This window comes from Lytechinus pictus, chromosome 13 (assembly GCF_037042905.1).
Source record: "Lytechinus pictus isolate F3 Inbred chromosome 13, Lp3.0, whole genome shotgun sequence".
NCBI lineage: Eukaryota > Metazoa > Echinodermata > Echinoidea > Temnopleuroida > Toxopneustidae > Lytechinus > Lytechinus pictus.
In genome coordinates, this window is record NC_087257.1 from 5352200 (window position 1) to 5369604 (window position 17405).

Genomic DNA, 17405 nt, shown 5'->3' on the forward strand with positions numbered 1-17405 from the left:
TTATCCTAATTTCAAGGCTACATGAGGATAAATTTATCCTAATTTCAAAGCTACACGAGGATAAATTTATCTTAATTTCAAGGCCACACGAGGATAAATTTATCTTAATTTCAAAGCTACACCATTACATTAACTACTACATCAACAACAATGAAAAACAGAAATAAATATATATACTCGAGGCTAAGATTTAGATATTCATTCTCCCAACATGGTCTTAGTTCATTGACCCTAAATGACCTTTGACCCTGGTCATGTGACCTGAAACTCAGGCAGGATGCTCAGTAATAATTGATTTCCCTCATAAGTTTCATGAACTGGGTCTATACACTTTGTAAGTTATGATGACATTTCAACAAGTGGAACCCCTCTGGCAGTCTCGCCTGCATTACGCAATTCGATATAGCAGCAGTGCTTCCTTTGAAAACAGCTAATGAATAATTATTCACAGAAGAAAACACTAATACGTATATACGAAAATAAAATACTATGTCCATTGACCCAAAATGACATTTGACCATGATCATGTAACCTAAGACATGTGCAAAACAATCATTCATATTTGATTACCCTTCTGTCGATGTTTCATGAGCTAGATCCATAAACTTCCTAAGTTATGATGCCAATTCAACACATACTCCCAACATGGCCAGAGTTCATTGACCTTTAAATGACCTTTGATCTTGGCCATGTTCCTAAAACGCACACAGGGTATTCAGGGATACATTGCTGCTCTTATGTAAAAGTTTCATGAACTAGATCCATAGACTTTTAACCCTAAATAGACTGGGCTATTTCGACGCCTAAGAAGACTCGGGGGGGGGGGGGGGGGGGCTGATTCAGCCCCTCCTTATGATCTCGGCCGTCGATCGCACGATCACAACGAAAATTGGCACGCCCCTTACCCATGGCATTATCTACAAAACTATAATATCAAATTTTGCGAAAAATCTCATTGCTCATTAATTATGCTAATTTATGTGTAAAATCATAAGTTTGCTCTAATTAATAAAATAATGCCCCTAAAATTCTAATTTTTGTTTCACAGACTCAAGATAGGCATCTGATCAAATTTATTTTTCCAAAATTTCAACATCACATTTATTTTCTTATGTATTCTATTGTTTTCTAAATTTCTTATGTATTTCCTTGTTTTTTGACTTTTTGTTTTCTATTGTTTTTTCAATGGAAATTGTCGAGGACTTTATTTTGACCATAAGCAAGATAAAATTAATTGATTTTAAGCAGTAAAAGGCAAAATAATGATACATTTTATGAATTTTGGCTAAAAACATTATTTGCATTGGATTTGCACACAAATTCACGTTTTTGAGTAATTTTGGGTCTGCATGCACTTATGAAATGTTGCGTAATTTCCGAACCGCGTACCCGGGGGTCACAATTTTGGTCTCAAAAATTGCGCGAGACTTGAAAGTAAAAAGTCAGTGAACGACGTGGTCAAAAAATTTCGAGCGGCGGATTTATCGTGAAAAATGTCGAGGTATAGGAGGAATTGTCATCATCCTAAGAATACTGGGGGGGGGCTGAATTGATTCAGCCCCCCCCCAGTATTCTTAGGATGTTGACAATTCCTCCTATACCCCCAATATGGCCAAAGTTCGTTGACCCTAAGTGACCTTTGACATTAGTCATGTGACCTAAACTCACACATGATATTCAGGGACACATGGTTGCTCTTATGTCCAAGTTTCATGAACTAGATCCATAAAGTTTTAAAGTTATGATGATAATTCCTCAAATAACCCCAACATGGCCATAGTTTGACCCTAAGTGACCTTTGACCTTAATCATGTGACCTGAAACTCAAGCAGGATCTTTAGTGATACACTATTACCCTTATGTCTAAGTTTTATGAACTAGGTCCATATACTTTCAAAGTTATGACAACATTTCAAACAAGTGGAATGCCTCTGGCCGTCTCACCTGCATCACGCGATTCAATATAGCAGCAGTGCTTATTTTGAAAACTACTATAACTCGCACAAGATGTTCAGTGATACTTGGTTACTCTTATTTCCACGTTTTATGAACTAGACCAATACACTTATAGAGATATGATGGCAATTCAACAAATACCCCCAACGTGGCCAAAGTTCTTTGACCTTACATGACCTTTGACCTTGATCATGTGACCTGAAACTCGCACAGGATGTTCAGTGATACTTGATTACTATTATGTCCAAGTTTTATGAACTAGACCAACACACTTTCAAATTTATGGCTGTAATTCAACAAATACCCCAATTTGGCCAAAGTTCATTGACCCTAAATGACCTTTGACCTTGATCATGTGACCTGAAACTTGCACAGGATGTTCAGTAATACTTGATTACTATTATGTCCAAGTTTCATGAATCAGATCCATTAACTTTCAAAGTTATGATGGTAATTCAACAGATACTCCCAATTCGGCCAAAGTTCATTGACCCTAAATGACCTTTGACCTTGGTCATGTGATGTGAAACTCATGCAGGATGTTCAGTGATACTTGATTAACCTTATGTATAAGTTTCATGAACTAGGTCCATATATTTTCTAAGTTATGATGACATTTCAAAAACTTAACCTTAGGTTAAGATTTTGATGTTGATTCCCCCAACATGGTCTAAGTTCATTGACCCTAAATGACCTTTGACCTTGGTCATGTGACATGAAACTCAGGCAGGATGTTCAGTAATACTTGATTAACCTTATGGCCAAGTTTCATGAACTAGGTCCATATACTTTCTAAGTTATGCTGTCATTTCAAAAACTTAACCTCAGGTTAAGATTTGGTGTTGACGCCGCCGCCGTCGCCGTCGGAAAAGCGGCGCCTATAGTCTCACTCTGCTATGCAGGTGAGACAAAAACTGGACCTTGGTTAAAATTTCGATATTGATTCCCCCAACATGGTATAAGTTCATTGACCCTAAATGACCTTTGACCTTGGTCATGTGACCTGAAACTCAAGCAGGATGTTTAGTCATACTTGATTACCCTTGTTCAAGTTTCATGAACTAGGCCCATATACTTTCTAAGTTATGATGACATTTGAAAAACTTAACCTTGGTTAAGATTTCAATGTTGACGACGCCCACCGTCGAAAAAGCGGCGCCTATAGTCTCACTCTGCTATGCAGGCGAGACAAAAACTTAACCTTGGGGAAATTCCATAAAATGATAAGCCTTTTTGTACATCCGACCCCCATTTTTCTAAATTCTTACTTCAACTTCATAAACTGACCGAATCATGGACGTTATAGAACATTACAGACTGTCAAGAGAACCAGAAATCAGAGACAGAAAATTTCATGAAAGTCCCACATCGGACTACATATTTTATGGAATTACCACTTGGTTAAGATTTCAATGTTGACGACACTGCCGCTGTCGGAAAAGTGACCCCTATTGTCTCACTCAGCTAGGCAGGCAAGACAATAAAACTCATTCAACTATATTGCACTATGCAATCAATGAAAGGTCTTCAGATGGTTCCAGTTGATGTATAATTTCTTTCTCACATAGTCTGACTTAAAATTGTTGTTTGAGAGACAACTGACATGTGCCATTACAGAAAATCGTTATTTGTGCCTGTTCAGTATACGCAAATGTTGCATAATGAGTTCCATGGTAAGGAGCTTACCTCTTGAGCACTGAGAGGGTAAACTTTCCATTGGCAGTGGAACTCAATTCATTACCTACTTCAGGTACCAACTCTCTATCAATCATTGTGCATTTATCTCTTCTAAATGTAGATACATGTAGGTGATCAAAATTATGTGAAGATAAACCCTGGAAATTATCACCATATCCCAGGGGGGCCACTTCCATTGACGAGTGGATACCATGCGCGACCATGGGGTCTCGAAAAGCACCCTAAACAAGTATTTTCCATATTCCGAAAATGCACCCCTTAACAAGTATTGGCGTCTGAAACCCTACCCTTAACAAGTATTGGTAACAAATCAACACTCTTGGCAAGTATTCCCTGAAATGAACCCCTAAACAAGTACAGCTATATGTTATGTCACGGGTCCGTCGGTCGTCGGTTTTACCTTTACACACCATTTGGTGCACGGCCCCACCTTCCACACCTCGCGCAAATCGGACTCTAAACACGTAGTGTTGGGGCAAAGAGGACATCCTTTATAAAACATTTTAATTTTGTTTCATCATTCCCGCAAATTTGACCCTAAACACGTAACTTTCCTAGCGAAATAGATACCCTTTTTCCATTATTTTTGTGTTTTTGACACCCTTGTTACGTACGTAACGTGCCCAATCTTGAATAAGACATCCTTTTTACATAATTTTTTGGTCGCGCATGGTATCCACTCGTCAATGTAAGTGGCCCCCCCGGGCACCATATCCAATGTGGAAACATATAGGTACATTGTAATATCACAAAAATACATAATTCAAGTGGCTTCCATATAGACATACAGCTTTTGATTCCTGGACAAACAAACTCATTCCAAATTGGTATGAATACAGTGTATGTTCATACAGACCTAATATGCAAAGTATTCTTCACGTTTTTCCTTCAAGTGACACTGGATATCCTATGGTAATTTGTTTGTTTTAGTGAGACTGTAGGGGAAAGAAATGACTTCTTGAAGAGAGACTTCTCCTGTGTACAGCTGACCTGTCCTTGAACTGATGTGGTAGGTGATATCCACGTGGACGTTTCTGATCCTGAGTACCAATGCAGCTTCACACTGTCTCAAGTCATTTCCAACACTTTGCTCACTCGCGGCCACTCATTACTGAACTCTTCTGTTGAGGCCTTTTCTGCTTAGTTCCTAGATGGACCTGAAATATTGCAATGAGAAAAATCTAAATATTTATTACAAAGGCAATACAAGTTAACAGTGTTATAGTGCACATGAACATATTATGGGGCACAAGTAATTAATTCTGAGTGTTTGGAATCCCAGCTATGGGTTAACTTTCTTCAGCAAGAAATTGAACCACATTGTGCTGCAATCAACCCAAGTGAGGAAAGCGGGTACTGGCAGGATTAATTTGGCTACTTTTACACATTTACTTACCGCTTGAATAGGTTACTGTACATCATTTGAGAATTCCGAAGTTGGATCAAGATGTCTTTGTGGTGTATTCTGATACTCTTTATCCATCAATATATCCACCAGTGGCCATTTACCAGAGTCTTCTATTCCTAAAAAAAATCCCCAATAGAATGAAAAGAAGTATATGCACAAGTGGTAAGATAAATCCGACCCAAATTTCAAACTATAAGTGCTTGCATAAATGATTGGAAGTTCCAACCCTTATCCCCTATTGATATTAATCATACCTTATTATAGTATAAAATATACCAGGCTTTGAGTGAGTATAGCGGGAATTATTCATACGAGGTTGGACTGGCATTACTATTTTTCCCCGAGGGGCGAAGCCCCGAGGGAAAAATAATGATTTTGCCAGTACAACCGAGGATGAATAATTCCCTCTATAGTTTTCCAAATAATGGCCTGGTATATTTGTTTTTTATATCCTACTTTAATATGTTAGAGCAATAGATCTTGATAATCTAGTTCTTGCGCATCCTTTTTTTTTTTTTCTGAACCAAACCAGCCCTGCTGACTCAGTGACTGACCTGCTTTTCCTGAAGTGCTTAGCTACGCGCTCAGTGCGCGTATTAGTGCTTGCGAGTGACGTCAGTGATAACGGAATAGCACATTTTCTTCCATGGGCTTTCATTTTCGACATCACCGCAAAATAATGAGAATATGTTTGGTCACATGATGCTATTTAAACCAATCAGCATACAGGATTTAATTTATGTAGGATATAATAATTACTATTTTCATACAACAGGACTAAGATGCAAAACAGTCATTATATCTTTGATCCTATGAACCTGTTTAGACATGTGAATAAATAAATGCTTTCATCCTTTTAATACTTTTAATTTTAAGGGTGTACGTATAAAGGAGATGCCAGTATTGAGTGACAAACTTTTTATTATTTCCACAGGAAATTCTTCTTCTTTGTAAATTTTGTCCATCAATACTTTTTAAAAAGCTTTTGCAACACCTGTCAACAAAATTAATGCGGAAAATTACTTCCTCATATACCTAGGACTATTGAAGTTCATAATGGAAGCCACATCAAATTAAAAAATTTATCGGCCATTTCAGCAACCTTGCCCTCCCTCTTACAAACAAAGCCAATACAAAGACATGAAGATGATCTACTGTACTTACCACCTTCCTCCATGCTAGCTAGCAGATTCTCCCATTCCTGTCTTTCTTCAATACTAAAGTAGGGGCATACTTTGGCATATCCCGTTGGAGGTTGGTAAGTGTAATAGCATCATGTACTTTAGGGACAATGGATGGTTGGCCTGGAGGGTGATGTGTGATGATGTTATCCCATCCAGTTGTAGCCTGCCATTCACTGCTGTTGCTCCACTTCTTGGTGTGTAATGTTCACAGCTTTTCCATTGTGTTTTGTGATTCTAAATTGATGTGGAAAGCTGTGCAGTGACATCTTGTTCAGGCAAGGTTTGAGCCAGTCTCTCACATTGTTGACGGCGTTGAGTCTTTCCGATGTGGTATTTGGTTTTCGATAAGAGAGTGGGATATGATGAAGCAGAGATGAAAGTGTTGGTATGTTTTGCCGTTGTTATGCATGTTGAAACCCGGGTGAATAGCTGGTCAATGTCCTCGTGTGCGTGGCCCTTCATTAAAAATCCTACCTTTACCTGCATTGAAAATGATAAGAAAAAGAATATAACAAATAAAATTATGGTAGATTATTTTATAACACTTTCCCGGGATACACATTGTTCTGCGAAATGATAAATTAAATATCTGTTCAGAGCTTAACCCTATCCAGCCAGGGGGGGCTGTTTTTGCCCTCTCAACATCTTTCATGATAAATCTGTAACAAGAAAATATTGTGCTGCGACGTTTCATGACTTATTTCCTTTATTAAGCCTCATGCAACTTTTAAGACCAAATTCCGATGTTACGTAAACATTAAGTGCATGTAAGAACAAAATTTGCTTAAAATTTTGATTTCATGTACAAATCAAATGCAAATTCTGCATGCAGCTAAAATTCATAAATGTATCATGATTTTTATTTTTACTGATTAAAAGCAATAGAATTCATGTTAGTTATGACTGAAAAAATTTGCCGTTGATTTCCAACGAAAAACAATGAAAAACATAAGTTTTAAAAATTGACATTTTTAAAACATTTCATAATAATCCTGTCTAGACTGTCCAGATCAAAATCTAGCAGTTTTGGGGGTATTTTTAAAGATTCACAGCCAACTTATGATTTAATGTATAAATTACGGTAACATATTTAATTGATTAAACATAAATTTGAATAAGTTTAGTACAATTGACAATCGAATTGTGGAGATTACGTCTTGGGTGTGTGCATGAAAATTTTTGTCGCGATCAAGCGGAATGAACATCCGAGGTTTGAAGGGGGAAAGCAAAAACAACAGGTACGTCTCCCCGGGCTATGCCATTCTAAATTAGCCCAGGCGAAATAGGGTTAAGATAATAAACATAATTAAATGGAACATTGTAAAAGAATAGCCCAATATTGAGAAAAATATTGACCTGAAATTCATGTCATATTTTCAGTGATACTTGATAACTATTTGTTTTTCTAAAATTCATGGAATAAGAATGTACACTTTTTGTGTATTGAAAATGCAAAAACTTAATCCTAAAAGGGGGGGGGGGACTTTCCAGACAATTTTACATCATATCTGTAACATGAAAAGCTGGTGCTGACTCATTCTAAGACTTTTTTTCAAGTCTCGCAAAACTGTCGAAACCAAATTTGCGACCCCTCAGTCAGTACACATTTGTAAAGTGTGCATCAGGCCCAAAACTGCTCCAAAAAATTTCCTCTACAGATCCAATGCAAATTGTGATGTAATGCCAAATTCATAAATATATCACCATTTCTACATTTAATGATTAAAATCAAGTGATAATATTTTCTTTATATTCTGAATAAAGTTGCAGATGATGTCCATCGAAAATGCAAAACAAAAAGTTGAAAACACAATAAATTAAAAAACAGACATCAGAAAAAAAAATTTAATATCAATTTTCAGCTAATTACTCTTTGCCTGTTAATATACCCTTCGCTGTTTACAGTACCAATTTTCTAGCTACAACAATGACTGGAAAGAAAGGAAAGTTGCTTTCACTGTGACCGTATGACTTTTTTCTGTTTATCCTGCACAATACTAATACATAGATCACATGGTTCTCTATGCAATGTTGCTTCCAAACTGTATTTGTTTTCGAAATTAGAAAAGAAGATAATCATTCTCTACTCAGGCGCGTAGCCAGGGGGGGCGGGGGGGGGGCGGTCGCCCCCCCCCCCAAACGTCCCCAAAAAGAAAAAAAAAAGAGAGGAGAAAAGGAAAAGCGAAGGGAGGAAAGGGAAGAAAGGTAGCTTTGTGGGTTTTTCTTTTTATTCTTCATTTTTTTCTCAGAAGAGAAACTTCTTCACTCTTGCTCTAAATTTATATATATGAATTTTGTTTCCGCGCTGCACGCAGTTAAATTACAATATTTGCCGTTCTCCTTTGTTTCCCTAACCCTTTCTCTAACCCTGTTTTTCGACCTCAGCTATGTGTATCTTGCCAGTTAAAGTTAAATGTATACATTAGGGCATGGAATAAGAGTAAGGTTAGGCCGAAGTATATGAAGTTATCTTTTTTTTTTCAAATTGATCGCGCAACTTCTGGTCGGGTCGACTCCGGGCGGGTAAAATCTTTATATCAATTTCTGCCGTCACCTCCATATATAGGCAACTTCTCCTGCTTTTCAGCTCATTACTAAACAACCATAATTTGGGGGCAAACAGGATCCTAATTATAAAAGAGGAAGGTATAAAATTTGTATTTAATAAAAAAATCAAATTCTATTAAAATTTCCCTGCACATTCATCTCCTGTACTGTTTTGCGCCCTCAGTTTGAAATTTTGAATGACACTTAAGTTTCTTTATCATTCAAAATTAAGCGATTAAGGATAAATCAAATAAATTATACATCATCCTTTTTTACATAATTTCAATAAATCACAGAAGTTTCAACTTTTTGCGCACTATTTTCCTTGTAATGAAGTTCAATAATCTTAGAAAATCGATTGAATTAGAGCCGATGGGGTAGAGATATCTGCATTTGATGAAACGTCCGCCCTTTAAAATTTCAGAGTTTTATTGCTCTCCTCCCGGCATATACCCTTCTTGTTTTGCGAGTTAAAGATATGCACTGCCGCTAAATTGTTTGTAATCATATCTGATCTTTCCAAGGGAAGCATTCAGTATAACTTAGGGAATACCCTTATCTCAGGACCCTTTTCTTTAGAAAAAACTTGATAAAACGCTTTAGCTTTCGCGCTGGGTAAATATTATTGTAATTTCCTCCATTTTATCCCTTTTTGTGCGTTCACAATCACTTTTAAAAACAAGGTTGAAAATCAAAATATAGTCAACTTAATTGGAGCTGATATAGGTACTAGAGACAAGAGAGACGGCTCCTTTTCATTTTAATTTAAGAAACACCGAAAGCTTCGCACGGGAGGGGGAAACTCCCCCTCCTGCACCCACCCCCTAGGGAGCGCGCTTCGCGCTTTGTAAGTGTTGGCACGCTTTGCGTGCATTTACCGCCCCCTCCAAAATGAAATCCTGGCTACGCGGTTGTCTCTACTTAGTAAAATAAAAAAGCTTCATGAAATTTCTGATAGAAATAGGAAGTAATTGCAAATTCTATAATACATTCTGTTAGATTACATGATGGACATCCAGGATTACATGTGGTGTTGAGTGTTCTTATCCCTGCAACTCTCGCGTACCACTGAAATGTGAATTTAAATTGCCTCAAGCCCTCAACATTGTATCTCTGCATATACTTTGAAAATACCACATTTAAACAAAAGAAGAGGGAAGAAAGATGGCAAGTGAATAAAGATTGATAATTGTGGAGGCTAGTCTTTCGGGCTGACATCCATGACATATAAATGATACTTATCCTGGAAGACTGTGATAATTAAATCTAAATACATGTACATATACACTATCAAATTATTCAAATATTTCATTGAAACTTACTTTTGCTGGAAAAGGTGTGACTCTCTTTCTTGCAGTAAAGTTTGTCTCTCTTCTCTGCCAGTTGTCTTCTCTAGGCAAGGTTTCAGTTTGGTGCATATGTCCCATTTCGAAAACCGGTTCACCTGGAATGAACAAATAAAGTGAGAATTACACGATTTATATTTTCTAAATTTTTCAAGGAATAGTAGTAAACATCATCATAGTTGGGTGCTATACCATTGTAGCAGCTGCACTGCTAAAGCCAGCAAAGTATGCTATATTATTGTAGATCACCTAAAGACCTGTGTTTATGTTGGGGAATACATAGTCAAGTATATCAAATCTACTTAGTTTCAAAACAGCTTCATGAAATGTGATAGAAATAGGAAGTTATTTCAAATTTTTCAACAAAATGCAAAATCTCTGGTTTTATAATTAACCCTATGATTCAGATTTCCCCTCAACATTTTTTGTGATATATCTACCGTGCGAAATTGTCTGACTGCGCCATTGACTAAATTTTCATTTTAAAGTCTCACACAACTTTTGAGAATAAACTTGCGACCCCTGAATACATGGTTCCAAAATTACCCAATATTTTGTTAGTGCATACAGACCCCAAATTGCCCCAAAACATGAATTTTTGTTCAAATCCGATGCAAATAGTGTTTTTAGCCTAAGTTCATAAATGTATTACCTTTTCTCCTTTCACTGATTAAACATAATAAATATTATGTTGTCTATGGTCAGAGTAACAATGATTTCCATAAAAAAAATCAATAAAAAACAAAGAAATCAATCAGAATTCTAGAAATAATGATATATATAAAAATAATAATTGCGATATTGAATTATTTTTAACAAAAAGGGCCTTATTTAGATAGAGGAAAGGTTTTTTTAATGCATAAATTAGCATAATACATTGGCATAATTAATTAGCAATGTAATATTTTTGAAAATTGATTTTACCATTTTGTAGATTATGCCATGTGTAATGCGAGTGCAGATTTTCATCGCGATCAATGGCCAAGATCATATGGGGGGAGGGGCTGAATCAGCCCCGCCCCAGTCTTCTCAGGTATCAAAATAGCCCAGTTTTTTTTATGGTTAAAGGTATAATAGTTTTGTAAATATACAGTGCAAATACTCATGAGAATCACCTACCTTTGGAATGGTAACATGAGACATTTCATGTCTCCATTTGCGGAAGAAGTATTGCTGACTACAAACAGAACCTCCTTGCTCTTCTACTTCCTCCTTCATAATCCAATACACATTTCCACGTGTAAGGCATGATGGAAGATGGATTTTGTTGTTGGTTGGCAGTTTCTCTCCAAACTTATCGACAAATTTACTAAGCCACACCATTGACGTCATCACAGACAAAAAAGTCCTTTATGATGGTGATTTGATGGACGAGATGTCACCAATCCTTCTGGAGGTTAAATGAATACCGAGGTGGTACATTTAAAGCAAAAGAAACTATAAACATGTATCTTCTACAATATTATTATCAATAGAAAATTTTCATATTGTTCCCTGAGCTTAATTTACACTGGTCACATGTACAACAATTGCTATCGCTTTAAAATTGTGATCACTTTAAAATGTTATCAATTAATTCTGATTACCTTTGATCCTTAAATCATATCCTGCCTCCAAATATTTGAACTTGGTAACCCTTGTACATGTACTTGGTAATTTTTTACCCTTTGAAATTCTATTTGGGTGAATTATCTACGTTCTAAATTCCAAGCCAAGCAATGGAAAGACTGAGTAAAGAGATAGGTGACAACCACATTTCTGCTGGTGAAATTTTGGGTGTACTAAATTTTGATATCCAAGGTCTTATATATGTCCAATTTTAATGCTTTTAAGTCCATTTTTTAGACCAGTATTCGTCGAAAAAATTTGATATTAATTGTAAGGAGGATTTTGACTTTCTTTACTCTATCCCTACAATCAAGCCTCCTGCAGTTGTCTTATCATATCAGCACTCCTCTTCATTACATGTATCTTTCTCTCCAGCATGCACATATAACAATATGTTAAAGACTTGTTTGAGATTAAAACAAGCAGACTCCCCTTCCCCATCTCCTAAATAAGCACAGAGACCCATTTTCACATGGAATTTGTGCTTGAATAATTGTAATGTTTGGGAAAAGACATCTGTGACTATCAAGTGAACCAAAGAATTGTCCTTTATAAGCTTGCTGGGTTTAGCTCCTGCACCAATGATTATAGCAGAACCAGATCCTGATCATGATTTAATTTTACAAGAATGGTACTAGTCATGTTAAAGGATACCTCTTGAACCATTTACCTGCTAATCCTGACTCCATCTTCCATAAGCGGGTCCTAGTAATCCCAAGGATGAGTCTCCACCCATGTTTACAAAGTTGTGATGTTCAATAAGGTACTGCAAAATCCATAGCCTCTGATCTGCTAGAGTATTGTTCTGAAATCTTCTGCGGGCCTTGCTTGCATCTATTCTTCAAATATCTTATGAAGACAATAACTTCTGCAGCATTTCATCCTCAGTATTGCCGCTAATTCCAGACAGGCTGCATTTCGCTCTGTAAAGTCATCAAAAACAAAAACATCAGGGCATGAATGTACCAGGATGTTCAGTAATACTTGATTCACCTTTTGGCCAAGTTTCATGAACGAGGTCCATATACTTTTTAAGTTATGCTGTCATTTCAAAAACTTAACCTTCGGTTAAGATTTGGTGTTGACGCCGACGTCGGAAAAAGCGGCACCTATAGTCTCACTCTGCTATGCAGGTGAGACAAAAATCTCTTAACCCTAATTTAACTAGGTTATTTCAGACCATGAATTACTGGGGGGTCGAATGATCCCCCCCCCCTTCAGATCTTGGCCGCTGATTGCAAGATCACCACAGAAATTTGCATGCACCTCGAGCCATATGTAAACCACAAGACAGTTGTATAGTTAAGCTTTTTTTAAATTTTTATTTTTTTTAATTTTTTATTACTAGTAATTAATTGTGCAAATAAGTATGAAATTTTCTGTAAATCTTTAAGGTTTTTGCCTTTTCGTTAACTCTCACTTTATGTACATGTAAATAGTGAAATATTAATTTTTGGTGAAAATATCAAATTCTTCATTTCTAACAAATATCCCCCCCCAAAAAAAAATGCCAAAACATAATTAATTTGTATGCCTTTTATTTTTTTTATATAGTGTATGTATGTCTTTGTTTTATTCAAATCATCATTATTATTTTACATGAAATTTGTTGGAATTTGTTTCCAGGGTTGGCGATTTTTTAAGAATTTTTTTTAGATTAAAAAAATCAGATTTATTTTATTTAAATCAGATTTTTTTTATCTAAATCAGATTTATTTGATTTTTCTTTTTTACAAAAATTTCTCAAACAGAGTGGAAACACCAAAAATATAACCCTTACACTGAAGTCATAATCAAAATCATACATTTTGAAACTAAAATTATTATTAAGTTCTATTCAGTTTCATGATAATAAACTCCAGTCAAAATAGAATTTATATTGAGTACCGTATTGAAAGACATGATGACGTGGCTGTTTTCTGCATCCTCTCGTATAAGGTATTTAGCTCCTACTGAATGGTTTGGGTCTTGGTACAGCAAAGTTAGTACCGTATTCCTATTCAAACATGAAACGAGGATCAGTTTCTTTGGAAGAATTCCATGACTCAGAAACTCACATTCTCCAAAGAGAAACATTCTCGATTTTCATGCCAAGAACAGAAAATAATGTGTTAAAGAAAACTACAATTTTTTTTATTTGTTAAACATCCTTTGTTATTTGAGCCACAATTGGAATTTTTTACTGTTCAAAGCATTGTTTGCAAAGCTGTGACTTACTGGGAAAAAGTTGCAAGTTTATTTTAATTATTTCTTTTCGTACAATCGGGGAAGTGGGAGGTTTCTAGTACAATAAACCTGAAATATTAATTTGGCAGTTCTTAGCAGTTTTGCTAGGAATAAGAACACCTGGTTCTACAGCTTTAAATACACGTACTAATGGGATAAAACCAGGGACAATGCAGATTTTGTGTATTATTGCACTCAATTTTCTGTGCATTATTGAACCTTTCTCAGTGTACCTGCTGAATGAGCACAATTGTACAGAAAGTATGAACAGGCCTTGGCTAAATTCAGGCCTATGATAGTATAAATTCAGTTTTTACTCTTTGAATTCCTTTTTTTAAACATATTTTTTTTGTTCTGGAGTACCATTATTGCTGTGGGTGTACAGCTGCGTATAAAGTGTTAACCGATATAGGCTACATTGCAAGATCAACCTGTCTTAAACATATGATTTCAATTGTTTTGAGTAGATATGAAGGATTTTGTTTTGATGATATAACGTTGATAAAATCTTTCTGTTTTGAGTAAAAAAAAATATTACTGCCACATGTCAATCATTTGTACATGTTTCAATGTAAGTTATTTAAAATCAATGATTTTTTAAAATCATAGTGCAAGTGGAGTAGGGGGCGAGTGTTCACCACTTTATAGGCTATAATGCAATATCATCCTGATTTTTAATGACATGATTTCAATTGTTTGGAGAGTAGATATGAAGTATTTATTCATGTTTTGATGATATAAAGTTGATAAAATCTTTCAATTTTGATTAAAAATAAATTAGCCACAAATAAAAAAAAATTCAATAATTAGTACACGTTTCAATGGAAGTGATTTAAATCAACGTGATTTAAATCAGCCAACCCTGACCCTTTCGCAATCAATAATAGCACAAAACATAAACAAAAATAAAATGTGCATACATTTATGATTTTTGGTTGAGAAACAGAGTTTGCATTGTATACAGAATCACATTTTGGAGCAATTGCAGGTCTTACATGTACATGTACATGTGCTTTAAAAAATGTTGTTATTTCTCAACCGCATACCCAGGCATCACAAATTTGGTTTCAAAAGATGTGCAATATTTAAAAGTAAAAGTCAGGGAGCAGCGCGGAAAAAAAAAATATTCGCGCAGCTGCATAGTGAAAAAATTTGTTGGGGACCCCCTCCCAGCCTCCCCCCGTTTAATGCGAGTTAACCTGAAATGACCTTTAATTGTGATATTGTGACATGGAAATAGTTTCAAATTAATTTCCCAAATGTTGTGACAACAGACATATGAAAATGCAATGACTACCAAATCAAGATTACTCTTGTCAGTCTAATCAGTTAGATCTAGATTGACAGTTACAAATTAAGATTCCAATTGATTTATCAAACGACAAATGCTCTCATTCGTTCCTTAGCCCATAGTAGCTCATTTAATAACTAGGTAGCCACTCATGCAGTTCCAAAACCTGATCTCCCAGCGGGCCCTGCTATTATCATCATTATCTTACAAGTTACATTGTGGTTTGTACAGGTAAAACAAAGTGCAAAATGTAACATAAAATTATCATTATGTAAAATTTTAACTTAAAAATAGCTTACTTTTGCTGAAGTTCCTTCTACACGTACGTGATACAGCTTCAGAGCAATGAGAGGAGTCAGACTCTGTCTCTCTGTCAGCAAAATAAACCATCAGACGTTTTCTTCATTGGGAGGGTTGATCTTGAATAGATAAAATACAAATTAAAATGACTTATTAATACTTCAGTAGATCTCAGAACTGTTGCAAGAAGTCTAACAAAATTATTGCCTAAGTTTCAGATCTACTGTATGGTTTGGTGGGCTTAATCATTCATTCAGAGATCCATGATATCAACAAGGTTTTGGTAACCTATCAACTAAGCATTCTTAAAACTTGCCTTAAACAGTTTCAGGATAGATTTCCATTTGTATTTGCACTGATCTTAACCCGCTTGCCTTCAAACCTCTCTACTGAACAACAAAACATTAGGTGATGCCATGGCCCTGGGAAGCAGAGGTGATAGATTTGCCTTGGGGTGATTCATTTATTATTCTCCATAGGCAGCACCCCTGGTATTCTGGAAGGTGCTATAAAATGGAGAAATGTAACTTAATCATACAAATAAGTGTATGAAATTAAGTAATATCCTTAAACTCTCTTTAAATTTATGTAGCTTAGTGAAATGGTAATATTTGGGGAAATATTGATTTTGACATTGCTACATTACCCCACAAAAGTCACCAGAAATTAATTTTCAGTTGAATATGCCAACAGAAATAGGGGAATCTTAGCTTCATAATGATATATAATTCATGCATGAGTATTGGATGTTAACAGTGGCGTAGCTACAGGGGGGGGGGGGCAGGGGGGCATATGCCCCCCACCCCGGCTGCCCCCCCTGAAAAAATTGGCGGAGCAAAAAAAAAAAGAGAAAGAAAAGAGAAGGGGAAAGACAGAAGGAAAAAAGAAGAGGAAAATAAGAGGAGGAAGACGAGTGAGACTTGCAAAACAAAAAATCTTTCATGTTACTAAATAAAATTTTCGCTCGCTCTTCACGCTCGAATTTCCTGTTCGATGAGATTCATATCTTGCTCAATAGGCTGATATGGAGCTTAAAATGTCAAGTTTTGAAGTCAATATACAAAACATATTTCATCTCGGACATCGAGCTTTCATTATTATTTTTTTTTTAAACAAATTTAATACACTCTGTAAAATGTCCGTTAATATGGTCTACATAATTATCAACATTTTAAGCTCACGCTGCGTGGTCGCATTATTTGATTGCCAAGTTCCTTGTCTTCGTGTATTCCATAAAGTTCTCAAAATATCAATTTTCAGATGTGACTGTCAAAACGTAGGCCTATTTTTTTATTTCTAGTTGTCAAGCCTTAAAAACAAAAACTTCCACGTTGTCATTACGCATGTTAGATAAACAAATCTTTCATTATAAAGTGTGATCCACATCCACTTCACAGTTTTCCTACACAGTACTTGAAATAGTTTTTTAAATTGACCCTCTTCAGATCGTAATATCAAATGTTTTCAGCTCGCGCTTGCATTATTGATCTTCATGATTATAAAAATGTATTCAGAATGCCAAGATTCTAGGTCTAAATCTAAAATATGCGCACGCGTGTTTATTGAGATAGCCTGCATGTTCTTTATTTAAAATAGGCTTATCCAGTTTCAGATCAGAATATCAATAATTATCAATGATACCCAATTAACCATATCCTATTCATAATATACAAAATATGAATAGAGTGTCCCGCTTTTAGGTCTAAAATCTTAATTTTCTTCCAAATTGTTTAGTTACATACATGTACCTATCCCATTTATGATTACAAAAAGTGCTTAGAATGTCAATTATTTAGGCCGCTTCACGCTCCCATTATTGATATATGTACAATATTCGTGGG

The 17405-nt window shown here is 35.7% G+C and overlaps 1 protein-coding gene across 2 annotated transcripts; it reads right to left on the bottom strand.

The window, feature by feature from the left end:
- Nucleotides 1-1085: 1085 nt before the first annotated feature.
- On the bottom strand, nucleotides 1086-15670 carry LOC135156392 (uncharacterized). Of its 2 annotated transcripts, none has more exons than XM_064108762.1 (7): nucleotides 15564-15670; nucleotides 12418-12670; nucleotides 11259-11526; nucleotides 10116-10237; nucleotides 6227-6726; nucleotides 5051-5178; nucleotides 1086-4811 (listed from the first exon to the last, which is right to left on the bottom strand). In XM_064108762.1, the coding sequence occupies exons 3-5, from the start codon at nucleotides 11469-11471 to the stop codon at nucleotides 6723-6725; spliced, it is 339 nt and encodes a 112-aa protein (XP_063964832.1). In that variant the 5' UTR covers nucleotides 11472-11526; nucleotides 12418-12670; nucleotides 15564-15670; the 3' UTR covers nucleotides 1086-4811; nucleotides 5051-5178; nucleotides 6227-6722. The 2 variants fall into 2 exon arrangements, with proteins under 2 accessions (XP_063964832.1, XP_063964831.1); XM_064108761.1 differs by having other exon boundaries at nucleotides 11259-11529.
- Between the last annotated feature and the right edge of the window lie 1735 nt (nucleotides 15671-17405).

Coding starts and splice junctions, on each gene's coding strand:
- LOC135156392 (XM_064108762.1), bottom strand. CDS start 11,471: ATGACGTCAATGGTGTGGCTTAGTAAATTTGTCGATAAGTTTGGAGAG. Junction 10,238..11,258: donor CTCATGTTACCATTCCAAAG/GTAGGTGATTCT, acceptor TGTTCATTCCAG/GTGAACCGGTTTTCGAAATG.